This window comes from Oryza brachyantha, chromosome 9 (genome assembly GCF_000231095.2).
Source record: "Oryza brachyantha chromosome 9, ObraRS2, whole genome shotgun sequence".
Classification (NCBI taxonomy): Eukaryota; Viridiplantae; Streptophyta; class Magnoliopsida; order Poales; family Poaceae; genus Oryza; species Oryza brachyantha.
Genome location: NC_023171.2, coordinates 13390366 through 13416334, shown reverse-complemented (window position 1 = coordinate 13416334; position 25969 = coordinate 13390366). Strand labels below are relative to the sequence as shown.

The 25969-nt window shown below is 43.5% G+C and overlaps 5 protein-coding genes and 1 pseudogene across 5 annotated transcripts; 4 read left to right on the top strand and 2 right to left on the bottom strand.

Annotated features, from left to right (window-relative positions):
• The first annotated feature begins 254 nt into the window (after positions 1 to 254).
• On the top strand, positions 255 to 1283 carry LOC102705561 (dehydration-responsive element-binding protein 1B). The gene is given in 2 exon segments (XM_040527684.1): positions 255 to 431; positions 433 to 1283. Coding segments are annotated over 2 exon segments (678 nt in total). The 5' UTR covers positions 255 to 300; the 3' UTR covers positions 980 to 1283.
• Positions 1284 to 2846: 1563 nt separating this feature from the next.
• Positions 2847 to 7021, bottom strand: LOC102705283 (flap endonuclease GEN-like 1). Its single transcript, XM_006661390.3, has 8 exons — positions 6697 to 7021; positions 6210 to 6401; positions 5682 to 5852; positions 5425 to 5606; positions 5080 to 5323; positions 4648 to 4780; positions 3953 to 4482; positions 2847 to 3341 (listed from the first exon to the last, which is right to left on the bottom strand). The coding sequence occupies exons 1-8, from the start codon at positions 6898 to 6900 to the stop codon at positions 3108 to 3110; spliced, it is 1890 nt and encodes a 629-aa protein (XP_006661453.1). The 5' UTR covers positions 6901 to 7021; the 3' UTR covers positions 2847 to 3107.
• A 1917-nt stretch (positions 7022 to 8938) lies between these two features.
• Positions 8939 to 12642, top strand: LOC102714122 (SPX domain-containing membrane protein Os09g0521800-like). The gene is given in 9 exon segments (XM_006660796.2): positions 8939 to 8988; positions 9335 to 9455; positions 9932 to 10243; positions 10325 to 10435; positions 10521 to 10846; positions 10848 to 10930; positions 10933 to 10972; positions 11201 to 11508; positions 11894 to 12642. Coding segments are annotated over 9 exon segments (2100 nt in total).
• Positions 12643 to 13242: 600 nt separating this feature from the next.
• Positions 13243 to 16874, top strand: LOC102713848 (ATPase GET3A). The gene is made up of 7 exons (XM_006660795.2): positions 13243 to 13636; positions 14253 to 14374; positions 14493 to 14643; positions 15044 to 15154; positions 15749 to 15887; positions 16191 to 16306; positions 16400 to 16874. The coding sequence occupies exons 1-7, from the start codon at positions 13370 to 13372 to the stop codon at positions 16574 to 16576; spliced, it is 1083 nt and encodes a 360-aa protein (XP_006660858.1). The 5' UTR covers positions 13243 to 13369; the 3' UTR covers positions 16577 to 16874.
• A 443-nt stretch (positions 16875 to 17317) lies between these two features.
• On the bottom strand, positions 17318 to 21136 carry LOC102713572 (hydroxymethylglutaryl-CoA synthase). The gene is made up of 12 exons (XM_006660794.3): positions 20892 to 21136; positions 20514 to 20620; positions 20170 to 20302; positions 19878 to 20021; positions 19617 to 19775; positions 19426 to 19499; positions 19246 to 19321; positions 19073 to 19128; positions 18791 to 18878; positions 18576 to 18716; positions 18342 to 18491; positions 17318 to 17985 (listed from the first exon to the last, which is right to left on the bottom strand). The coding sequence occupies exons 1-12, from the start codon at positions 20958 to 20960 to the stop codon at positions 17755 to 17757; spliced, it is 1428 nt and encodes a 475-aa protein (XP_006660857.1). The 5' UTR covers positions 20961 to 21136; the 3' UTR covers positions 17318 to 17754.
• A 2492-nt stretch (positions 21137 to 23628) lies between these two features.
• LOC121055362 lies at positions 23629 to 25165 on the top strand (annotated as a pseudogene).
• The last annotated feature ends 804 nt before the right edge of the window (positions 25166 to 25969 follow it).

The following is a 25969-nucleotide window of genomic DNA, read 5'->3' as shown; positions in this document are numbered from 1 at the left end:
TTTGATTACGTATGATATTTTTAATAAAACATCGGATGGGTAAACATGCTAGTATTATAAAACTTTTATATTTGGAGAACCAGTTTTGATGGGGTTTGCGATCGTTGACAGCCGGAGCCGAGCTGCCACACTGACCCCCCTTTCCACTTCCAGCTATCCATCCATTTCCCCGCGTTGCGCTTGCACCGAGTAACGACTACCGCTTACCTATATATTCTTCCTCTCCTCTCCAACCTCACTTCACCTCACCTCATCTCGCCGGCGAACCCAACCTTCTCTTTGCGACTGCACTTGCACCCCATGGACATGGAGGAGGCGCATCTGGAGTACAGGACGGTGTGGTCGGAGCCACCCAAGAAGCCGGCGGGGAGGACCAAGTTCAGGGAGACGAGGCACCCGGTGTACCGCGGCGTCAGGCGGCGGGGGTCGCGCCGGGAGGTGGGTCTGCGAGGTGCGCGTCCCGGGCCGCCGGGGGACCAGGCTCTGGCTCGGCACCTTCGCCACCGCCGAGATGGCCGCGCGGGCGCACGACGCCGCCGTGCTGGCGCTGTGCGGGAAGGGGGCGTGCCTCAACTTCGCCGACTCCGCCTGGCGGATGCCGCCCGTGCCGCCGGAGGCGGCGGCGCTCGCCGGCGCCAGGGGGGTCAAGGACGCCGTCGCCGAGGCCGTCGAGGCGTTCCAGCGGCAGCAGTGCCCGTCCCTGTCCGTCGCCTCCACGGCGCCCTCGTCTCCCGCCGAGACGGTCGCCGACGACAACGACGACGACGATGACAAACACATCTTGCCGGTGCCGGCGACGTCCCTCGTTCCCGACGCCGCGTTCGAGCTGCTCGACGACGGGTTCAGGTTCGGCGGGATGGACGCCGGGTCGTACTACGCGAGCTTGGCGCATGGGCTGCTCGTGGAGCCGCCGGCCGCCGGAGCGTGGTGGGAGGACGGCGAGCTCGCCGGCTCCGACATGCCGCTCTGGAGCTACTGATCTCGCCGGTCAGCAGCAGAAATTTTGCACAAATTTTGGACGAATTTGTTTCCCCGGGAACAGAGTAGTTGGGAATTTCGAGCAGAGTAGGCAGTGGGACTGAGGAATGGCAATTTTGTGATTTTCAAATTTGGTAGATTTTCTCCTCCTTTTATGTGAGAGCTTTCCCATTTCTAATCATGGGGAGGCTGATTTGTACTAGTACTATTTTAGGCTGGTGATAATTGAACAATGACTCAATGAGTAACACGATGAATTTGATCCGAATTTGAGTGGACAGTCCATGAATTCATGTGAATTTACTTCTCCGGCTATCCAAAGAGTTATGAAGTCCTCTTAAACCAACTGAAAGCTAAAGTAGGTGATTAACTCAGTTAAACACAAATGCCCAGGCAGGCTCTAATATCTTTTAAGTGGTTTTCTTGTAATCAAGCTATAATTTTGTAATTCATGCTTATTCAAACGAGTTTCATTATAATTCATGCTTATTCAAACGAGTTACACTCTCATAGTCTATATACACTAGTCTTTTCGCTAATACTTATACTTTTATACTTATAAGTTAAAATTTAAACTTTTAAACCTTAAATTTGAAGTTGACTTTAAAGGTTTTTCGTCGTAATATATTTTTCAATATTTGCTTTTAGATCACTACGAACAGGTGTATAAAAGTTTTATTTATAAATTATTTTTTGTTTGTAAATATGTTGTTTTGCTTTTTCTATTTAAACAAACAAAAAATGACTGCCACTTTGCTCGTTGCCACATGCAACCAAAATTTGAAAAATTTTACCCATAAATCATATTTATCGATTCGTTCATTGGCCTATCAACCATAGATCAAACAATCAGTGTGCCACCCAAACAGCAGCAATTCTAGTTCACCACTAAATGTTGTCAGTAATCTGGCTACATAGACCTTTTAGACTAACAGCTATGTTCCAAATTCAGATTAAATAAATTCAAAATTCAGGACCAGAATTCAGAAAGAGACTGAAAATCTACCAAATGCAACAAACAAACAAACGAAAAAAAAAAGATTCAGACACGAAAAGTCGATGCAGAGCCTCCCAGCTGCAGGGAGGGAAGCTCCCACTGCACCTGTCAAGTAAAGTTGCATCTCACCCAACGCTGCAAACCCATCTCCATCTCACTGATTCTTGCCGCAACCCATCCCTCTTTTCACACCCATTCATTCATGACACCACAAGATCATTTTTCACCTCACACAAGCAGCTACAGCTAGTTGCAGAGAACGACCAATTCAGCTTGCTGGTGATACCAGCAAGCCACAGCTTTGCTTTGCACATAGTTTGCATGCACACTCAACTTGCGATCACACCATTACGACAGGAGAAAGCAACACTGTGCCAGTTGATCCACTGGAAGTCTGAACCTGAATGATTCTGAATCTGATCCATCCCTATGGATCAGGATCAACCATCCTCATTACCTAATCATCCCTCTTGCTGAAAAGGCGATGTTTGTCGTCTCCTGTAGGTTAGGAAAGATGACTCATGAATCCACGGTGTACTCTTTTCAGGTTGACATCAGGGCAGGTCAGAACTCTAAAAATACTGTCTAACAGTATCAGATACACATACAAGCTTTTCAGGTTGACATCAGGGCAAGTCAGAGCTCTGGAAATACTGGGTCTAACAGTATCAGATACACATACAAGCTGTACATGATACACACAAGGTCAACACCTTGTGAGGCAAGGCTTAAACCTTCGTTGCAAAAACCTGTCCACACTTCTTGGTGATGAAACTATTGACTGTTCATCGCCATAGACAGAATTGACCTTTTGTGTAGAGGTTAACTGTTGGTCAAAAAGAAAGCACTGTAGCTAGTATAGACTGGACAGTTCATTTCAGGTTCAATTCTCACGTGCTGCAATAGTTTTTGCCATGCTACGCAAGCAGTGATGCCATGGCATGAAACAGGCAGATACTATTAAGATTCAACTGAAACTGTTTTCCATCAGATGAAAGACATGTATGTTTTCCCTATACAAAAACTGGCCACGATAATGTACATCCATGGGCCAAAAGGAAATAAGGAATGTTACTGCAACATGTACAACAGTAGAGCAAGACTACTAGGAAGACAGAAGGCAGACCAGTTGTCAGTCGAAGAGGAGGCATCGCCGAACATTCTTGGGCAAGTTCTTGCTGAGGTCCACATCAGAGGATTTTCTTGAGCCGTCCTTCCCAGAATCGCTGCCCGGCCCTTTCTTCGAGCGGTAGAACTCCTTGATGTTAAGTTGAACTCCAGCACTAGGCCTTGGACCTTTCGGAGTTTCAAAACCTGCCAAGCTGAGCTTGGATTTTTGTGCTCTTGACTTTGCTTCTTTCATCCTCTGCACGAATTCAATGCATTTGTCAAACAGTCAGCAAAACTATTTTTCAAGAAATAAATGCTGATATGCCATATATAAGCCATTTAACTTGATTGAACTATATTCAAGCCTCAGCTCTAACTGACAAGGCACCAAAAGGAACAGAGCTACCATTTCAAAAATAAGGTCCACTGAATACAGTCAATTTTTACTAGAAATGGAAGAGTTACACAAAGTTCGCGAAATGATCACAAGGGTTTATGCACTAAGAACAGGCAAAAGCCTTTTCGGGTTGTATCCGAAGAGATGGAAAGGGATATTTCTATGTCAGCAGACGAAGCCAAAGCTTATGGACTTGTCGATATTGTAGGAGATAAAATAATTGACGAGCACTGGGATACTGATCCGGTGTGGTTTCCAGAAATGTTTAAGGATTGTTAGTGGCCGGATTTCTTGTAAATTTATTTCAAACCTAAATTCGGGTTTATGCAATTTAATGAAAATACTTCATAATGATCAATCATTCAGGTTAAGATTGATCTAATTCATCTTTCTAATTCAGTAAAAGACTGACATGTCCTGGATTCACCATGCATATTTTAAATCATCTGATGAAAGCAACCAATGCATACCTGTTCTTCCTGAAACCTTTGTGCTTCATCAGGAAACGCGGCATTCACTAGCTGAATGTCTTCATCAGTTAGCAAAAAGTAGTTTTTATAATCATCGAGTACTTGTGGAACATCTGGCTCATCTAGCAGTTCAGTAGATGGGGAACTCATTGTAACCTCCTCATCTTCATCGGAAAATACTACCTCATCATCTCCATCCAATACCACCATCTTATCATTCTTCCCTTCCAATTCTGTCTGCTTGCTAGGTGAATCATTGGATATCCTACTACGAGTGAATCTCTTCCATTTGACCAAGTAATATGGGTGACCATATCTTATCTTAATCCGTTGGATTGAGTGAAATTCATATTGATCATAAAGAAATGATTTAGATGGAGATGAAGCCATTTCACGTAAATATATGGTTGATAGCATAGGAAGCATCCGCTGACGAATATATGCTGGCTCCCAGTTCTGCTTGAAAGATAAGAAGTCAACCAAAACCTCCACATCAGGTTTATTCCATTTAAGTGATAGAACACCATTTTCTGCAAATATAACACAGAGATAAACACCAGTCAAATGAAAGCAAACAATGAAGATAAAACGAGAGAAGATATAACCAGCCAAATCAGTGATTCAAGATTCTTCGTTCTAAAATAAAGGCAATAGCAATATATGTTGAAAGAAGTGTTACTGAAAAAAACACATACCATCATCCAAATTGTTACCACTCAAATACAATTTAATGATCTCCTCATTTGGAAAGTTTGTCTCAGCAGCTATCCTTTTGCAGACCTTGATTTGCCAGTTTTCATTTCTCCTCCGCTCCTTCAAATCACGTGCCTAATATTCATCTCAAAAAAAGGTACTATTAATGTGTTGAGAATTATTCTCCATGAAACATTGAAGAATACAAGAACACACACACACAGCATGAATCCTGATTACGTGATTTAAAGGACATCAGAATATTGACAATGAACAGAGTTCGACTAGTGTTGAGAATATGAAAACTGTTACAACTGAAGATTGTGTATTGAACACACTAACAGTTTGACATGCATGCTAGAATAAATATAATGAAACTGACAGTTTTCAAGCAAATCCATAATTATTTTGTACCAAAGAACAAATGGCATTACCTTGTCACAACTAGGACATTCACATATGAATCCAGTTGGCTTCTCCACACAATTCTCTAATGAATCCACCAAGCAAAAGTTGCACCCAGACTTGATATGGTTTTTCTTGTTACCAGGGTGACCACAATGTGAGCAGTGCGGCACACGCGGTAAACTCTTCGTTGAGGGTGATGGGAGATCATCAATATTGGGTGCAGTAACTCCTTCTATAAATGGATAGACCCCTTTACCAATTTCATATAATCTGGAGAAGTACAGAGAAGATTACCTAGAGAAATCCAACATTTTGTGCTAAAATATAAACTAGTAAACTACAGGGACGTCTAACGAGCTCATGAAACGTACTTATCTAGGACAGTATCTTCATCAAATAACTGCACAAACCGAAGTGCAGTCTCAGGACCAAAACCAGGTACACCATGCAAGTCATGGTCACTGCCAACAAGAAGTGCCATTGCTACCATTTGTTTCCTCTTTAGTCCCAGACCAGACTCAATGTCTGTCATGTTGTAGCACTCAAAGGGTTCCTGGAGAAAATTACAGGATATGGAGAAAATGAAGCAAACCATTCATGAGTTACATATTCACCATAAACTGCTTACCTTACAATTCGACCGGAGGACCTTTATGACAGTCTTAGCCCCAAAGAGGAAAGCGTCACTGTCTGAAGTGATGCAAGCGTCCACATGACCTTCATTATTCAACTGAGCACAAAGAGCTTCACCTTCGCCTTTTGCCCGCAGTACAGGCATTCCAAGATATTCAAGCAGTTCCTAAAATTACAAGAAAGGGGCATGATTAAATATGGCCTTTACTACCATAGAAACCCCGGGGGAAAGCAATAAGGTCCCCCAAACTCAAACTTGGTACCGGACGCTACAATGGAAAGTTTTCTTTTCTAGCACCCTGCAAAATAAGTTTCGCGCCTTGCCAAATTGCCACCTTTTTTATCCAGATAAAGTGAATTAGCAGCATTTCTTTAGAGGCCTATGGATATAGAGACGAATCATGCCTACTGTATTTAAGCAGCAATTCATTACATCGTACTTCAAACTGTTATATTCAACCAAATTTCACATTCTAAACTGAAAGGGAAGGAGCGCAAACACTGCCAATGCGCCAATACTCACCACGCACTCCTTCACGTATCGGGTAAACTTGGCATTCCTTGGTTGAACCGGCGAGTCGGCATTGGCCTCCCCCTCCGTGCTTGGCAGCGTAGCCAGGTCCATTCCAGATCCTCTGAAGAATCGCGCGGCCCTTGCCTGTGACTTGAGCGGCGACGGCTCGCCGTCCACCACGAACACAGGATAAGCACCCATCTGCAGCAGTTCCAGGAACAAATCATCAGGCGGATCAAATCTAATTCCGAGAGCCCCCCATCAATGGCGAAATTGAGGAATCAAACCACACACAGAAAAGAACAGCAGTAACCCCAAGCAGCCCGCGTAGACCGCACGACGGTTGCATACTCCCCCCAAGATTCAATCTTGAACATCACAAAGCATATATACATCGCAAAATGCAGATTGCGCCAGAAAAGCAGAAAGAACACGAACCCTTGGGGGAGATAAGAAACCAGAAGAAGCTACATGCCAATGGGGAAGAAACCCACACCTTGGAGAAGAGGGAGAGGGTGCGGAAGAAGAGGGTGCGGAGGTGGGGCACCCGCGCGTGCGGCGACCGCGCCCGGATGGCGGTGCTGTGGGAGACGACCCAGAAGGAGAGGTCAACGGCGACGCGGCGGTCGCGGAGGTACCCCGCCCCCTCGTGCCGCGCGTACGGCTTGAGCAGGTCCCAGAAGCTTCCCCCCACGCCCATCTCTTCCCCTCCCCCCGGCGGCGGCGACGGCGACGGCGGAGGCGGAGGGTTTAGGTCGCCGGCGAAACCGCAGGGCTCGCGGCAAATGACGGGCCGCTGTTTGGTTGGGCTGGGGTCACTGACAGGTGGGGACTCTCGAATATAATTAAATTACTCGCTTTATTATGCCGAGTGCTTTTTTATTTTTTTTATGTGGGGGAATTGGCTACAGAATTTTTTACCGTCGCAGGAGCAGGAGGAGAGATAGGAAATTTGGAAGGCTTCTCGTTGTCTGTTTATTGGTTATGGATTATGGCCAAAATATAAATTTTACAGTTGATTTAGTTTTTTCCGTCGTAAGCTATTTAAAGGTATATAAAATTTTTACATGCATTACAGGTTTAGCCATAACTTAACCAAAATGACACTTTTGTTCATCGTTACAAACTAAAGCCACCTATAAACTTATGGAGCACTCGTATTCGTTTTAAAATATAAAGCACTCATATGATTAAAATCTTATATTAAAATATAATTATCTCTAGTACTACTGTTGTTACAAATCACTTTTCCTACGATGATGTCTTGGTAATATTACGATGTCTTACTTGTTTATTTGAAGTAATAAATCATAATTTTGGGTAATATTGATTAGGGAAATAGTCCTAAGAGCATCTCCACCGCTTATCTAAATTTGGTCATCCATAGGATGATCATCTAAAACACTTTCATCTTTCATATCTTTTGTACTCCAGCAGATCATATATATATATATATATATATATATATATATATATATATATATATATATATATATGATATTATCCATATAGAGAATTAGAGAGATAACATCTAAATATAGAGTTTCTCTCCTAATATGGATGACATATAAAAATAGATGATGGAATAGATGTTCTACTGGTGCTCAATTTTTACTCTTTATCCTCTATTTTTAGGATGGAGGATGGGATAAATGAGCTGTTGAGATGGTCTAAGAAGGGCAAATGGCTATTCCATAACCTGGGTGCGTGCGAAGCTGGAATCGAAGTACTCAACTGTATTTTGCCAGGTTATGGAAGCTGGGGATGCACGCTGCAAATACCAGTTCTTTTCAAAATGGATAATGCGAAAGTATCCTGAATTGCTTTGCATGGCCTCCATGATTCTTGTTCTAAAAAACTATAATTAAATCTTTGTTCAAGAGAGGAGTGTTAGGCTTGTTCTTAATTGTGTCACTCCATGCATACTCACCAAGAGGAAGCAGCTGACTTTTGTTATTTTTACCCTAATCTAATATTTAGTGCTCTGAACTGAGCTGTGATTGCACTGTTCCAACCATCTTAGTAAATGAAAAATCAAAAGAAGCATTGGTTTTCTCCTTTGTGTTGAGTGTGTGTGTGTGATGGATGAGTTTTTCTACTATTTTCCATTTATTACCATATCATAATAGACACAATGAATTTCAAGAATGGCACAGTACAGGTTTCCCAATCTTAAAGAAAATCCTACAAAATACAAGTGTATGACCCCATACAAAATCAACTATAGATTCATGTAAACATGTGATTATTGTATGCCTCAATCATATAATAATAGGACAAAAGTCAGACTAGATGTTTACTTTTTTTATGTGATTAAGGTCAATCAATAGAAATTCAGATATATATGAATGTTGAAGAATGATATATTATAATATTATAATATGATGTCTAACATTCCAACAACAATCTTGGTATACCTGATAAATAATAAGTTCATGCAGTCCTATCCCAAAGTAAAGCTATATATATAAGTCTGCAGATAGCCAGATACTACCGCATAAAACCAAGAATTAAACGATTTGCTGAACCCTGCTCCATATCATTTCCCAAGTTTGCTGGAGTGTGCCTGTTTCATCTGCTTGTTCCTGTGAGATATTGTTTTGCCTAATTTTGCAGTAGATATCTGATGTTTGATCGGTTGATTTGTAATAATACAAATGTTCTCACTGTTATCCCTGATGCTTGGTACAATTATTTTGAGTGTTCTCTTTCAGACCAAACATTGGCAGGGAAGGAAAATGGTCTTCTCCAAGAAACTAACAAAAGATCAAATTCCAGGATGGGAGGAGTATGGCCGTTTTCCTCGTATCTTTCTTATCTATACTCTTTAAAGAAGGCAATGGTGAGTGACAGAGAATCTGTCACCTTCACCACCTATCTTGTTTTCTTTATCAACTACTCTATATTTTTTAGTGTTAAAAAATAATTTTTCTATATATTATTAATATTTTATTTTATCTCTAAAATACAAGTTTATCTCTCTCAAAGAATCTATAAAATATTTGATGTACCATTATAAAGCAGGGTTATTTTGCTGGTCACTGGAATGAATCACATTTTTTTTTTGGAAATCAATGAAGCATAGATTTATGAGAAAAATGGTCGTGTCAGTTTAATTTTCCTGATTGATGTAGGTACTACTTTAACTACAAGAGGTTGAAGGGAAGAGTAAATGAATACACAGAACATACAAAAGAAGGAATACAAGATCGTAGGCGTGTTCTGAAGGACTTCTCGAAGTTGCTTGATGACGAGGTATGAAATATTCAAATTATTCTGAATAGCATATATAAATAATAGTAAATATTATAGATTTATAGATTTAATTATGTGTATAACAAAACTATAAATTTAACACTACTTTTTTATAAAGCTATAGATTTAAAGCGTTATATCATAAAACTAGGGATTTAATATTAATTTTATCATGAAACTAAAACTTTATAACTTAACAAAAACAATAGTGAAACTCTCAAGCCTATAATTATTTGCTTTATTCACCGCTAACTCAATTTATAGTTTTGTGATACAAAACCTTAAATCTAGTCTTCCGAGAAATTTGGTGCTAAATCCATACTTTTCTAATACACAGTCTCATGGTATTAAATTTGTAGTTATTTGGTCAAAATACCCGTAGATTTGTGAAATTTACTCTAACACTTGTTGCATGAAGCACAAACTATATATTCAACCATGGTAATTCATTTAGTTTTCTTTCAATCTGCTTTCAGATTGAAAAGATTGTGCTATTCATGATAGAACAACAGGGACTAATTGCAGCAAGGCTTGAAGATTTAGGGAAACGAAGGGCAAGACTTCAAGACATTCCACTTCTCCAGGAGATAACTGAACTGCGAGAAGATTACAGAGCAGTCCGCATGGATCTTGTAACTCTTCTAAAATTCGTCGAACTTAATGCCAATGCGGTTCGGAAGATACTGAAGAAATTCTATGAACGGCTGGGACACAGATTTACTGATTATTACGTCAGAAGCAGATCAAACCACCCGTACTCTCAGTTGCAGCAGGTTTTCAGACATGTGGTGAGTTCCATGGCCAAAATTCAGTCATGTCGTCTAATTTGTCTGAACAGATATTGAATTCGATGGATTGTGAATAAGTAGGGAATTGGAGCTGTTCTTGGGGCACTGTCTCGCAGTCTCAGCGATCTCGAGGAGCGTCAGGGAAGCTATCTGAACATCTATGATCAGCATCATCCACTGTCCATCCCAAAGGTGCAATTTTTATGTTCTTGTGTATTCCAGCTCCTGAATAAACTGATGATGAACTTTCTGATCTTGTGATTTCCGTGCTCTGAAGGATCCGATAATTGATCTGATCACGTCGACGGCAGACAACCTGACGAACTCGACGAACTTCCTGCGGTTCCTCGGACAGCATGCTCTCATCGACCAAGCAGACGACGGCGCTGCAGGCGCAGAGGAGGAGGAGGAGGAGGAGCACGCCGGAGGCGGAGAAGAAGACGAGTACCATTTCACCTCCCTCGTGCTGAACCTCGCCAACACCTTCCTCTACATGGTGAACACCTACATCGTCGTCCCGACGGCCGACGGCTACGCCACCAGCCTCGGCGCCGCCGCGACGGCGTGCGGCGCCATCATCGGCTCCATGGCCGTCGCCCAGGTCGTACTTCAGCGCGTGGTCCAACCGGTCGTACTTCAGGCCGTTGCTGTTCAGCAGCGCGGTGCTGCTCCTTGGCAATGTGATCTTCACTCCCTCACGATCCTCCTCGTTGGAAGTGTTCTATGTGGGTAAGGATCACGCACAGAACATTCAACTCCAAATTTTTTTAGATTGAAAATTTAATCTTTTTTGCATATAAGTATAAACAGAAGCGAAAAGATATGGGTGCGTGTCGAGTGAATTGTCCGTCTTTTCTCGTCAGCTTAAACTTTGACCTTTGTCAAACTCAGCATGCAGAAAATTCAGTGATGGTTTCTGATCAGAGAATCGCACTTAATTACATCTTGCTCTTGCAGAATGGGATCGGCGAGAGCTGTGAATCGGAGGTACATCAGCGACTGCGTTCCTCCAAGAATCCGGATGCAGGCTTCTGCAGCGTTTGTCAGTGCTAGTGCTCTTGGAATGGCTTGTGGCCCTGCAATTGCCGGTCTTCTTCAGACAAACTTCAGCCTCTGTGGTCTCACCGTCAACCAGATCACTTTGCCCGGGTGGATCATGGCGTTTGGTTGGCTCGCATACCTGATCTGGCTGTGGATTTCATTTCGAGAGCCAGATCTTGGCCATGGTGTCAAAGATTTCTATGAGGGTTCTTCTACAAGCACCAGTACTAGTAAGCAAATCATATTACTCCATCTGGTCGGTCATACATATGTTATGTTATGTTTCGAATAAGATTTAGTCGGAAGTTTTAAAATTTTGATCATCGATAATTTCTTGAATGCTTAGCTTAAAAAACAACAAAGATGGTAAATGTAGATTTAGCTTGGAAAAAACTACCATAAATAAACTTATTATTTTAAATTTATTCTGACAGAAATATAAAGTCGATGGTCAAAGTAGTTCTTCGAAAGTCCGACCAAATCTTATTCTAAACTCAAACATATACGATTGGAGGAAGCATATATCAAGATTTTTCAGTCAATACTTCTTTTTTTTACCCCAAAATATATATTTTTTTTGTTCTTTTCAAGCAGGATACTCGGAGCAAGAAAAGATGGAGCAAGGATTTGGTGAACATCTCCTGCCATCGCAAGCTACCTTGGATCAAGACGACGACGACGGCAATGGCGGCGACAACGAGTGCGACGAGACGCTGTCATCAACCGCTGCGCTGAGACCAGCCTCTTCGGTCGCGTCAGCCTACACGCTGCTGACTCCGTCGGTGAAGGTCCAGCTGCTGATCTACTTCATGCTCAAGTACGCCAGGGAGATCGTGCTGTCGGAGTCGAGCGTGGTGACCGGCTACTACTTCGGCTGGAGCACGAGCGACGTCTCCGTGTTCCTGGCGACCCTGGGGCTGAGCGTCCTCCCCGTCAACGCCGTCGTCGGCGCCTACCTCAGCAACATGTTCGAGGACAGGCAGCTGCTGGTAGCGTCGGAGGTGGCGCTGCTGGCCGGCGTGGCGGCGGGCTTCGCGGTGGCCGGCACGGCGTACACGGCGGCGCAGTACGTGTGCTCGGCGGCGCTGACGTTCGTGGCGGCGGAGGTGCTGGAAGGGGTGAGCCTGTCGCTGCTGTCGCGGGCGATGTCGTCGCGGCTGTCGAGGGGGACGTACAACGGCGGGCTGCTGTCGACGGAGGCCGGGACGGTGGCGCGGGTGGCGGCGGACGCCACCATCACGGCGGCGGGGTGCCTCGGCGAAGGGTGGCTGCTCAACGCCACGCTGCTGCCGGCGCTGCTCGTCTGCGTCGCCTCCATCGCCGCCACGCTCTACACCTACAACTCGCTCTTCTACTAACTGCCACGCTCGCCGGCGCCGCCGTCGTACGTGGCGGCCATTTTTCTTCTGTCGCGTGTTTAATTTGCGTGACGTGAGGCTGTGTGATCTGAGCGATGTTCGCCTGTATTTTCGTTTATACTTATATTTATATTTATAAGCTAAAATATTAATTTCGACTTGATTTTATAGTTTTTCATCGTATTTTACTTTTACGCTTAGCTTTTTAATCACTTTTAGAAATACATCGTTTAATTTTTTCTGAAAAAGTTAAACCATCAAACAGCAACCCAGTTGCTACTGGTTCATGTTTGACATGCATGCATTTTTTTCTTCTTATGTAAATTTCTCTTAAGTCATTCATCTAATTTATGATCTATTACACCCACTTTAGGGTTGATTTTAATATTTTTTACTACGATTTATTTTTCCAACATTTGATAACTAAAAATATACCTATATAAAATTTTATTCATGTGTTATTTTATAAATAGTAAATCTAAGTCATTTTGTTTATGTTTATAATAAGTATAGAAAGAAATGGGCCTGAAATACAGTACGGTCGCTGTAATTTATCTGGGGTGGTAAATGGTAAAGGTACACGAGACGAGACGAGTCGAGTGGAGAGGAAGGGAGGAATTTTTTTGCACGCAGCCCCATCCCCATCCCCATTCCCACCCAACCCACCCAGATCTCCCTCCCTCGCCTGGCCACGAGCGCCACCGCGGCGTCGGGATCGGAGGGCGAGATGGCGGTGGCGGAGGCGGACGGCGCGCCGGACCCGACGGTGCGCAACCTCCTGGAGCAGGAGAGCCTCAAGTGGGTGTTCGTCGGCGGGAAGGGCGGGGTCGGCAAGACCACCTGCAGCTCCATCCTCTCCATCCTCCTCGCCTCCGCCCGCCAGTCCGTCCTCGTCATCTCCACCGACCCCGCCCACAACCTCAGCGACGCCTTCCAGCAGCGCTTCACCAAGTTCCCCACCCTCGTCCGCGGCTTCAACAACCTCTACGCCATGGTACGGTACCCCTCCCCTCCCCCCCACGATCCGTCACAGGACGATGGATTGCAGTCTCTACCTGCCCCCTCTAACGCTACCGATTTCCCCCAATTGGGGCTTCGTTTAGGGTTTTGAGATGTTGCCTTTTGCGCTTGAATGGTATGGGCCCCGTTGAGGATGTCAATTGAAGGAGAGGATTGGCTCTCCACATGTTTGGCTGATGTATAAACAATTATCCATTTTCTAATAGCTATCCTTTTTTGCTATGTTCAGCTTGTTGAAATAGATAATACGGTGTCTGATCCATGTCAACCAATTGGGTGTTGTTTAGTGATTTTGTGATGGTTTATTCACTTCACCTTACTTTTAATCCATGTTAAAATAAGTTTTCGTCTGTGATAAAAAAGATCTTTAGTTGTATTTTCCAATTTGTGATAAACAAGATAAAACATGTTCTGGTCCAGTGTCATGTTTTTCTTTTCCAGATTATTAGTTTCCATTATCTTCAAACTGCTGTCTTGACTTTGCCTCCTTTTGTCTTTATTATTTTATCACTTTGATTTGCTACTTTTGTTACTCTGGATCTCTACAGAGAATTGTCTCAAATACTTCATTGTCAATACTTAACTTGCAGGAAATTGATCCAAAGGTAGAAAATGATGATTTCGCTAATGAAGGAATGGAAGGGTTCCTTTCAGAACTAACAAATGCAATTCCAGGAGTTGATGAAGCTATGAGTTTTGCTGAAATGCTGAAGTAAGTCTTTCCTTCATTCTGGCGTTCAGCATTCTACTCGTTGCACAAAAAGTTTCTTGTTCAACCCACTGTTCGATGTGAAACAATTCCTGAGACTGTTCTCTTTTCCTTACTGCAGACTGGTCCAAACAATGGATTACTCTGTTGTAGTTTTTGATACTGCTCCGACAGGGCATACTTTACGATTGCTCCAGTTTCCTGCAACACTAGAGAAAGGTCTAGAGAAAATGATGGCCTTGAAAAATAAATTTGGTGGATTATTGAATCAGGTGCTCCTTATGTTTTTCAATATACCATATGTGTCGCTTTAGTTGTTCAAAATTATACTACTTGTTGGCTGATGACAATTTATGCTCATATTGAGTTACTTCCTCCATCCTAAAATATAGCAATTTCTATCATTCAAAATGTGTCCCAAAATATAACTTCTCCACCTATATTCTCTTCTCAACCAATCACAACCTTCCATCATTCAATATCTCCACCTACTTCTCAACCAATCACAGCCTTCCCCTATTTAATTCCATCTGCTTCCTTAATACCCATGTCCAACCCTAAAACTTTATATTTTAGAAGAGGTAGAATTTGTTAATATATTATTGATAGGAGCATTTCACCTTTATAAAATCAACTATTGATTGCTAATATAACGATGTACTACTTTGACAGGCAACTCGATTGTTTGGTCTTGGAGATGAACTGAATGAGGATGCAATGCTAGGGAGGCTCGAAGGTATGAGGGATGTGATTGAGCAAGTGAACAGACAATTTAAAGATCCAGTAAGTCTTACCAAACTTTCAGAGAAGCATATATTTTTTTATTGAATAACAAGGCAGACTTTAGTCTATTTATTATGGGAAGCCAGGCAACTCATGATATAGACCTCTTCCAAAACTCAAATTTCAAGTAATATTAAGCTACAGCCTATAGGGAATCATTATTTGAAATAGGAATTTATATGATGTACTGATGCTGTTTACATTTGGTCAAATTTGTTGGTAGAGGGTAGAACTGTACACATAGTATGGTGAGAATCAGCACACCAGTTAGTTTTTACAGTAACTTCACAGTACAGATCTACTGTAACAAGAGGAAGTACCCTGGAAATTGTGGGATTTTTAATCTCTCAAAAATATAAAGCGCCAGTGTGTTAGTTGTTAGATGAGCAATCAACAGTCAGATCTGTATTACAGCTTATTTACATGAGAATATGGCTGGAGTAACATAAGATTGTTATCCATCCTGGATTATCTAATCATTTTGAACCCTTCTATTTTCTAGTACTATAACTCTACATTACTGAAAGCACCTAGTTTTTTCTTTCTTTTCATAAAATTGACTACTCATTATTCTTGCTTCCCCTTTCTCCTCAGGACTTGACAACTTTTGTATGTGTTTGTATTCCTGAATTTCTTTCGTTGTATGAAACGGAGAGATTGGTTCAAGAGTTGGCAAAGTTCGAGATTGATGCGCACAATATTATTATCAATCAAGTTCTTTTTGATGAAGAAGGTTGGTACCAAAACTAAAATAAATTTGCAGTTTTACTGCCTCGAAGTTTCCTTGTAAATGTAAACATGATAGATTGACTTTGAATTTTGTGGGCATATATTTGTATGTTCTTGTTAACTTGGGCTGAAATACTGAGCTATGAATTACAAAATAAGCCATTGAACAAATTCATTGGAATACACAAGACAGGGAACCCTTCATAATGATTCATTGGAAACAACTTTCAAGCTTCAATTGTTTTCATTTTGGATGTACATAAGTTCTGTTATTCATTTCAATCTAACCATTTCTTATTCATTGCAGCTGTTGAGTCTAAACTTCTAAAGGCGCGGATTAAAATGCAACAAAAATACGTTGATCAGTTCCATATGTTGTATGATGACTTCAACATCACCAAGTTGCCTTTGCTTCCAGAAGAGGTAAGGAATCCACCAGTTTGATTTTTTTCATAAAAAAATCAATTTTGTGCTGTTCACTGGTTGTTAAAGACATGGAAATCTGTAATTCTTCAGGTATGCGGTGTTCAGGCTCTGCAAAACTTTTCACGGCATTTCCTTACACCGTACAAGTCTGCTCTGAAAAGAGGTACAGTGGAGGAGCTAGAACAGAGGGTATCTATACTAAAATCAGCACTGCAAGAGGCTGAGTCAGAACTAGATAGACTAAGGAAAGGGAAACAGGTAGCGTAATCTTTTTTCACATGTCAAGTGCATGGGAATGCCAAAAGCATGAAGAAATGGAACTAGAGAGAAACATCTTTTTTTTTTTTGTCTCGCTACATAACTGCGGTTGATTTTATAAAATTTTATTTTTCTTGAAATGAAATTTTTAACTTTGTTATAGCTATTGGCAGAAAGTGTACTTTTAGCATGAGACAGATGTGGGATTTTGCCCCTATTTACTAAAAGGGCGGTTTGAAGAATCTGCCCCTCTGTTGCTGCTTGGTACTTCTCTTCCCTAATTGAAACCTAAACAACTATTGGTTTATACAGTTGATGTCAGGGCTGGTTTAGGGGTGTTTGTTTCTTGGGACTAATCTTTAGCCCTTAATCACATCAGATGTTTGGACACTTATTATAAATAGTAAACCTGGACTATTAATAAAACCCATCCATAATCTTAGGACTAATCCGCGAGACGAATCTAATGAGCCTAATTAATCCATGATTAGTCTACGTGATGCTATAATAAATATTTGCTAATTATGGATTAAATAGGCTAAAAAAAAATTCGTCTCACGGATTAGCTCTTATTTATGAAATTATTTTTTTTATTAGGATGTGTTTAATTAGTATCTAAACATTCGATGTGACATGGGGCTAAAAAGTTTAGCCTCACCTAAACAACTGCTTCTATTTTGTATCCGACTCATGAAGAACATTAAATCCGGAGCAGAAGATTTGCCCAGATCATGTAAACGCACCCTGCACCCTGTGGGGGTGTTTGGCTTAAATCTGCTGGCTTCTTGATTAGTCTATTAAGAAACCATTAGCATTAGCAAGTGATCTGAATATTACATGATCATAGAACACCATTGGTGTTCATCAGGCTGGCGTTTGTCCCGAGGACGAAACCTGTTTCTGCTTGCTTCACTTCAGAGCATTTTCTCAAGATTTCTGGATTATCTTCAAATCAAACGACAGCAACACCACAAGCTAGAAGAAACAAGAAACGCCACTACAGAATGTATATTCTGATCTGTCCGATTCAACACAAAATCAGCTAAGATATCGATAGCAAGTGTGGAGAACACTTATTTGAGAAACTACTACACTAGGTTGGAAAACACCTAATCATGAACTTATAAACCAGAGATCAAGATCAACAGCAGCCATGGCCAGATGGCCTAGGAGCTTATGCTATGGCACTAGTGTCCATTGGCATAGCCATTGGCATGTCCATTACTGTACTTGGCCTTGCCTGCAGCGATCTCCTCTTCGGCCTTCTTGTCATAGAACCTTCGGTACATGGAGTCAACCCTGGTGAGGTAGAATGTCCCAGGTGGCAACAAGCTCGTGTCTTTGTTCGTCTCGAAGTCTTTTGCGCCGTACCGGTGCTCCATCAGCTTCAGTGTCTCCACAAACTTCTCAGGCAAGGTCTGCTCACAAGAGGTTGAACAGCATAGGTTATAATGTGACATCAATAATACATTGGGCATAAGCCTAGAATCGGTGAATGGGTATGTAGGAGTGCTGGATGCGGCTCCTTTGAATCTATGACTATATTTATCTATTGATCAATATGTATTAAATATACATATATGTGCATGTCTATTTCATTAGCATTTATATATGAATCTAGACAATACTAAAAAGTCTTATACCATGAAACGGAGGCAGTAGAAAATATCCTAGCGACTTTGGTGTTATAGCAGAACTTGCAAGGGGATAATTTGAGGCAGGCTACAATTTGATGACAAGACAGGCTGTCGATGGAGGGGATGAAAGAGCTTACCACATGTCTTGATTCAAGCTTCTCCGTGACATTAAGCACTGAAGCAATGTTTGATAAACTGAAGGGACTCTCGCCATTGTTAAGTTTCAACGAAAACATGGTAGATGTCAAGCCACTGCCGTATGAAAACATGACAATTCGTTGGCCATCCTGTAACATTACCAGTAGTTAACGATAAGATTCAAGAGTGACAAGGTAAAAGATTCTAGGAGAGAATTAAAGATGCAGGCTCACCAGACTACCATGCTTGTCATAGACTACAGACGCCAAGGCAGCATAAAGAGATGCAGTGTACATGTTACCAATTTGTTTTGGAAGCAAAGTTGATGGTTGAACTTTGATGTCATACAAGTGCTTTGCAACTTGTTGTGAAGCCTGAAAATTTGGGAAACCACTTCATCAGATCATAAATTAACTGCATAGCAACATTACAATGTGATGATAATGACCTTTTCCAAGTCGCGACTTTGGTAGCTCTCTTCACCCGTCAAATTTGAGAAAGGCTGGAGCTTCTCTTTAGCGTCATTGTCAACAGAGCTAATATTCAGTTTACATAAATCAGTTAGGAATTTCACCGTAAAAAATAAATAGGACTTGCTTTGCATCTAAGCTGAAAAATCTTCAGGGATTGAATCCTAAATCTTAAATACTGTCGATGTTAGAGAGACGAAACTGAGAGCTAAGTTCAGCTTTCCTCAGAAAAGGAAAACGGTAGAGAAGAAATTACAAACCTGCAGTCGCGCATGAAATCATTATAGTAAAGTCGAGCAAAACTCTTTTGCACAAGCTGTGTGTGAAAAGAGGGAGTTAAACAAAGTTTACCATGTCGCAAAATCAGAAACGACAAAAAACTAAGTCCCTTAGCAATTTAAATTGTTGAAAATGTCAGTTATTGATGTGACACCTTGTTGTATGGAGAATGGAAAACAAAGTAATCTGCATCAGAAATTGAGAACTGTTTCCCCGCCAGCTTTTCATACCTAGTTCCAAAGTATAATACAAATCAGAAACATTTAAATCCAAAAGAGAGTAACAAAGTTGTTCTTTTGTGGGGGGAGAAAGCAACAAAGGTTCAGCTACTCACTTCTTACAGAACTGCCTGTAGCATGAGTCTAGCGCCATCAAGTAGCATGTTTGGGATAGTTTTCCATCAACAACCTACAACAGATCTGGTGTTATAAACAGATGAAGCTATGAGGTGTGACACTGTAAGAGGGCAGCAGTTACATAGCGTCTCAAGAAACAAAGAACTCCAGATAATAAAAGTAAACTAACCGGATATTCACTTGCAAGATCAGGCTTATAGAAATCATAAACATGAGCCATGTGAGAAGCCTTGTACTTGCTCTCGAATGAAAGAGGAGCATTAGGACCAATGAGCATTGCAATGGCAGCAGCACCACCTGTTGGACGAGCTGGGCCTTCTGCATAAACCTGGAAATCGCAAATATGGCAGATTGAGTTGTGTGTTCCAGCTGAAACTAAAAGGACCAACTTAGGCAGCTCAAGCTCAAAGAAAGGGCAGAGGTGACAGACCGCGCTGTCTGTGCAAACAACAAGGCCATAGCGTCCATCCCAGGAATTACTCTCGACCCAATTCACACAATTCAACAGAGCTGCTGTCCCACCGTAACACGCATTACTGGAATCAACTCCTTCAATGTCAGTATTACCGCATTCCTGCACATTTTTATGAACAGATATCAACAAAAAGAATAAAAAACAGTTGAGTGAAGAAAGGCTTTGGACTTTGGTGGTTGAAAGTGAACCGATGAGCACTGTCAATTTAGGAGGATATTCACAACTAAGATTGAGCGAATTGACAAACCTCGAAAATTTGCATGAGCCAGGTCTTGATGGATTTGCTTTTGTCTATGACTGTTTCGCTGCCAACCTCCAATCGGCCAATCAGCTTTGGATCAACCTTGTACTTCTTCAGCAGGGATGTGACAACTGTCATGCTGCAAGGCACGTTTTGTTCATCATTGGGAAAAAAAAGGAGAAAAATTCTGTATTTTTCAGATAAGGAATCGCATATGCTGCAGAGTTGAGCAGTGACAAGAATGGCATTGTGAAGGAGAGTTCCTGGTCACATGTAACTAAGCATTTATTCAGTGTAACAGCAGTAACAGATTAGCCCAAGTGAAGTGACAGCCGTTGGAAGTAGATTACCTCATGGAGATGACATCCTCCACCTCGCTGCAGAAGGCCATGCAATCCTGGCCAAGGCCAATGGTGTACTTCCCCCTGCTGGCGCCGTCATGAGCCTCGAGTGCTTCCTGCGTTCATCCACAGCCCAGCCAGCAGCGCCATTAGAACCAAAAAAAACAAAAAGGGAACACTTCCCAGCGTTGATCCGACCCGGCGGTGGCATCCACGAGAGGCTCAGCTCTCTCGCGCGCTCATCACCACCCGCTGCACTGGCATCCGCGCAATGGTCGCTTCATCCATTCGGTGGAGGAATCCCACGATCTGTGGCGTCTCGCCGCCCAAAATGGTCCATGGCGAGGGGGCGGGGAGGGAGAGGGGGAGGAGAGAGGGGGGATTGACCTGGAGGACGCAGGTGGGAGGGAAGTAGATGTCCATGGCGAGGATGCCGACATTGTCGCGGCCGTCCATCACGGTCGCCGCCGCAGCCGCTGCTCGATCAGCTCGCTCGCTCCTCCGTCCGTCCTCGTGTTCTCCGCCACAGCACAACTAGAACAGTGAGGAGGAGAGCTGCTGCTCGGCTTCAGCTCTTGGACGGACGGATCCCTAAATGGAGCAGCGCGCGCGCCACCACCACCGCTAATAAACAAGAAAAAGAAATGGAAGAAAGAGTCGTGGGGGAGGAGGTGGAGTGGCAAGTGGCATCAGCACGGAAGCAGCACATCTTTGGTTGGTTGTTGGATTAGATCGTGGCAAACGAATCTAGAGTTTTAGGTGATGGTATATCCACCTAAAAACTGTTAAATATATTTGGATAAATTTATTTTAGTAAATAGGCAATAATTATAAATTGACTCCTAAGGTATTTATATTTGAGTAAATTTATGTAGATATATACCTGCACTAAACACAGCAACACGTATTTATAATTAGATAAGTTTTCTAAAAATATTTATATATGTACCGAGTAGAGAGTCCAGATTACGCGCCATCACGGCGTCGCGAGGGGGGGAGGCGAGATTCCGGCACGGGCACGTGAGGGTGAGGCAGCAGCAGCACACGACGACAGGCCGGGGGCCCACGGCCCAGCTGGGACGACGTGCTGCGGGTCGGAGCGGACGGCCTATTCACGACCGCTTTATTTTACGATTTTTTTATTTTTTATTTTTTTTATTAATTTTAAATGTTTTTACTTTTTTTTTAAAAAAAATAAGAAATAGTTTTTTTTGCAAAAATTAGCAAATTTACACCCTCAACGCCTAGTTAGTGGACAATAAATATAAAATGTCCATTTGCTGCATGCAGAATCCAATATGACAAATGACTACTCGAGAGAGGTAACGTTTTTTATTCAGAAAATATGTTTTGTCTTTAAATATGTCATTTGACTTTTATTTTATGATAAAAGCAAGCAAATACCCCCTCACAAATATTCATTTTGTTGATGACATTGCTTGTATATTTTATCCTCTGAGCATTATACTTGTTGTATCCTCTGACCTAAATTATGTGTGTACACCTCACAGATGAAAAACCTCAATTGTCTGTGAAGAATCATATAACACAAGTTGTGATTTTCTTTATTCTTAACGGTTCGTTTTAAAGTCAATCCCATATACTGAAATTTGCTACTATATATTTCTCTGGAATCCAGCCGTATGTTGTGCTCCTGGTTCGGAGCTTGGAATTACATCAATAGTTGCCTTGAATTCTTCGTCTGTGTGTCTTATAATAGAAAAGCATAATTAAGAAAAAATCGTTTTGCTTTTACAGTTGCATTTCATCATAGTAGTCATCTGCTTATAAGTAAAACAATTCCATCATTTTGCTTATGAGAAGATAATTGCTAATTAGTTGATCTTCTGTGGGCTGTGGATCATATGAAATGATTAAGTTCTTTTTGACAGATTTACATGATTTTTGGCCTTTACTGGTCAATTTTTTTTTGCAAGATGAGAATTAAATTATTGAATATAAGACAACAAATCAGTAAACCTCTTGTTGGTGTAGCAGTAATTACACACAATTAATAAGTCCATAAATAGACCCTACCTTGTGCAGGGCCCACTAGTTATGGCCGATCCGTATTCAGCCCAAAAAATAAGCCAATGGGCTTATGTTGAAAAACCTCCTCCACAGTTGGGGCCAATGTGAATCTAAGTATCCTTTATGGTTATTGATTTTTCATGCCCACCAATTCCTCATGTTCTTTTTAGAAATACAAATTTGCCCTGTCTTTAGGTAATATCGTAAGACATGGTTAAGAACGATAATATTTCATGTCTGGTGTATATTTCCACGTGATAATCTTTTTTACTTAGAATATATGCATGTTTTATATTAATTTTAAGAGTGAAGTGCACTGACGGCCTCTAAACTTGTGTGCAGTGTCATCTAGGTCTCTAAACTCTCAAAATGTATTTTGGGTCCCCCAACTTGTCTAGGGTGTCATATAGGTCCAAACGAGCTTCGATCTACTCCATCCGCTGATGTGGCATGCCACGGTGACGCCTACGTGTTGGTGGGGCTATGTGGTTCCACGTGTCAATATTTCTCTCCTCCTTATTTTTTTCTCTCCCTTTCTCGTAGGCGTCGCCGTGGCATGCCACATCAGCGGATGAAGCGGGTCAGAGCCCGTTTGGACCTATATGACACCCCGGATGAGTTTAGGGACCCAAAAATGATTTTGAGAGTTTAGGGATCTAGATGACACATACATACAAGTTTAGAAACCGGTGATGCACTTTACTCTAATTTTAACTACACGTTCACAGTCCAGTTATCATCCATGGCAACGCATAGGCACACGACTCGTACACTATGAAATTCACATTCAAAAATAAACAATTGCATATCTATTTAACAAATTGGGGATAAAAACCGCACGAAATTGTAGCCGTTTTACCTCAATTTTTTTGATTTGGCGAAGGCGACGTCAACTCGTCAAAGCCATCGAAGGCATTTCGTAGAGAAAAAAAGGCCGGCGACACGTCTCAAATGGGCCGGATCGTCCAAGGCCCCACCGTCCCTCCCTGCTTCGGCGGTGGCCCCCATTTATTAACCCTATCTGGTGGGCCCCACCCTTCATAGACACGAACGACTCCTCGTAGACCGACGAGACGAGCTGGGCCACCCGCCGCCGCCGCCGCCGCCGCCGCCTCCGCCGTCGCGAAGGATCGAGGAGCCCAGGCGAGAACGCCGACCGACCCCCTCCATGGAGTCGCAGCTGCAGGACAGGGGCGACGAGGAGGCCGGCGCGCGCGGCCGGTCGGAGTTGGCGCCCGGCAATGCGGCGTTCGCCGGGTTAGTCCAGGCACAGGAGGAGGGCGGCGACGAGGAGGAGGAGGGAGCGGGCGCGCGGATCCAGGTGGAGATGGCGGGCGGAGGCGGCGCGGCGTTTGGTCGGTTGGGGTACGCGGCGGTTCTATCTCCCGTGGCGTCGCGGTTGCAGGGCGAGGGCGGCGGGGAGGCGGAGGCCGGGAAGTGCGGCCTCGCGGAGATGGCGGGTGGGGGGCCGTTCGCCGTGGGGGTGGAGCAGGCGGCCGCGCATGACGGGGACCTCGTGCCGAAGCCGGAGTCGGAGCTCGTGCCGGTGGAGTTCCTGCAGGGGCTCGCGGCGGTGGGGGCGAAGCCGCAGCCGCGGAACCGCGACCGTCACATCAAGGTGGAGGGACGCGGGCGTCGCATCCGCATGCCGGTCAAGTGCGCGGCGAGGATCGCGCAGCTCACCCGCGAGCTAGGGCACAAGTCCGACGGCGAGACCATCCGGTGGCTCATGCAGCAGTCGGAACCGGCCATCATTGCCGCCACGGGGACGGGCACCGTGCCCGCGATCGCCACCACCGTCAACGGCGTGCTCCGCATCCCCACCGAGTCACCCTCCGCCGCGGCCGCACACGGCGAGGAGCCGGCCCCAAAGCGGCGCCGCAAGCTCCAGCCGACGCGCGCGTCGGCCGGCGTGGAGCCCCTTGCCATGGCTCCTCCCCCGGCGCTCTACTACCCCCTCGTCGCCGACCCACTCCTCCAAGCCAACGGCGGCGGCGCGATCTCCATATCCAGCGGCCTCGCCCCTACCTCAGCCACCGGGACGCCCTCAGGAGCCGCCGCCGCCATCCCATTCATCGCCATGCCAGCAGCAGCCAGCGACGGCAAGCAGGTGATGTGACCGGCGACCGTGTGGATGTTACCTCCCGGCGGCGCAGGCGCGGCCAACCAGCCGATGCACTACTGGGCATTCCAAACCAACCCCGACCACCACAGCTTCGCCGCCGGCGCGCAGCCCATCGACGGCTCCAGCTTCCAGCCCCAGCCATTCTACAGCGTGGTCCATCCCATCAACGGTGCGGACCCACAGGGCCAGAACGTGAACGCCGACGACCAGCCGGCCGGCGGCGAGGAGGACGACTACGAGGAGGCGACGGATTCCAGCTCCGAGGAGTAAACGATTCGGTTAAAACAAACATGAAATCCTTTTTTACCCAAGTACTATTCCTGTATTTACCTGTCTCCTCCTGCTGCAAATTCTCACATGTTGGTGGTAAAATCTGGTTGCTTGGTGGTAATTTTGGTTTTGGTGGTAAACTTTGTGTAGAGACATATAGGTAGTAACACAGAACTGGAATGAAATACTGAAATTAGTGGATTTCCAAAGGCCGTTGCCATACAGATTTTTCTTCAGTTAGCAGTACAGCTTTTCCTTACTAACGGTAGGATTTATAAGTTCGCATGTATCCTACGGAGTAACGGCAACGACAGTTGAGACACTGACACAAGAGACACAAAGGGTAGGTAACTAGTAGTATATGTGTATTGTAACGATACGTGGCATCGTTAGAAACAAAATGTGACACCTATATTTTTCCCTCTTCGATATCTCCCTTCAATATCTTTTAAGGTGGTTCCCATATTTCTTCCTCTTTAATACCTTTCTTCAATATCTCTCAAAGATAGTTGAATGTAGGACTGCCGGGTTGCTTGTTATAGTATTGCTCGACAGTGGAGAAAAACAAATAGAGCTGAAGTGACCTACTAGCTTGTTCGACTCATTATATTTTTTTTATGACTTGAGCTTACATTTTAGTTTGTTCAAGATGACAATCTAGCTTGAATTGCCTGCCCCAAACAAGGCAATGCAACTAAAGGGCCGTAACATCAACCTAATAAGACAAAAGCCCAAATCCAACCCTAGTACATGTATCACCCGGGGTGGTTTTCATTCTTTTTTTTGAATGGACTCCTTTTCATTGACTTATCTTATGTTACCATAGCCAAAAGTCATAATGCCACTCGTGTGATAATGATGTATCGTCTTAACCCGCTATCAGTCGTCCCACTTGGTTCATGCTAACGCGGACCATACTATCCCACTCCTAAGCCATTCGTCATCCATCTCATCTAAATCCCAACAGGTGTCATACAAGCATCTGACTTCATGTTGTCATGGTCTTAAACTGACGTGTGCAACCGTTCCTTTAATGCAC

Excerpts from the sequence above, each read along its gene's own strand:
- LOC102705283 (XM_006661390.3), bottom strand. The coding sequence starts at position 6,900 with ATGGGCGTGGGGGGAAGCTTCTGGGACCTGCTCAAGCCGTACGCGCGG. Across the intron at positions 6,402-6,696 it reads CCCTCTCCCTCTTCTCCAAG|ATGGGTGCTTATCCTGTGTT; the intron begins GTGTGGGTTTCT and ends GAACTGCTGCAG. Across the intron at positions 3,342-3,952 it reads AAAGGTTTCAGGAAGAACAG|AGGATGAAAGAAGCAAAGTC; the intron begins GTATGCATTGGT and ends GAATTCGTGCAG.
- LOC102713848 (XM_006660795.2), top strand. The coding sequence starts at position 13,370 with ATGGCGGTGGCGGAGGCGGACGGCGCGCCGGACCCGACGGTGCGCAAC. Across the intron at positions 13,637-14,252 it reads TCAACAACCTCTACGCCATG|GAAATTGATCCAAAGGTAGA; the intron begins GTACGGTACCCC and ends CTTAACTTGCAG. Across the intron at positions 16,307-16,399 it reads TGCCTTTGCTTCCAGAAGAG|GTATGCGGTGTTCAGGCTCT; the intron begins GTAAGGAATCCA and ends GTAATTCTTCAG.
- LOC102713572 (XM_006660794.3), bottom strand. The coding sequence starts at position 20,960 with ATGGACGGCCGCGACAATGTCGGCATCCTCGCCATGGACATCTACTTC. Across the intron at positions 19,322-19,425 it reads TACAGGCAGTTCTGTAAGAA|GTATGAAAAGCTGGCGGGGA; the intron begins GTGAGTAGCTGA and ends CTTTGGAACTAG. Across the intron at positions 18,717-18,790 it reads AAAGTCGCGACTTGGAAAAG|GCTTCACAACAAGTTGCAAA; the intron begins GTCATTATCATC and ends CCAAATTTTCAG.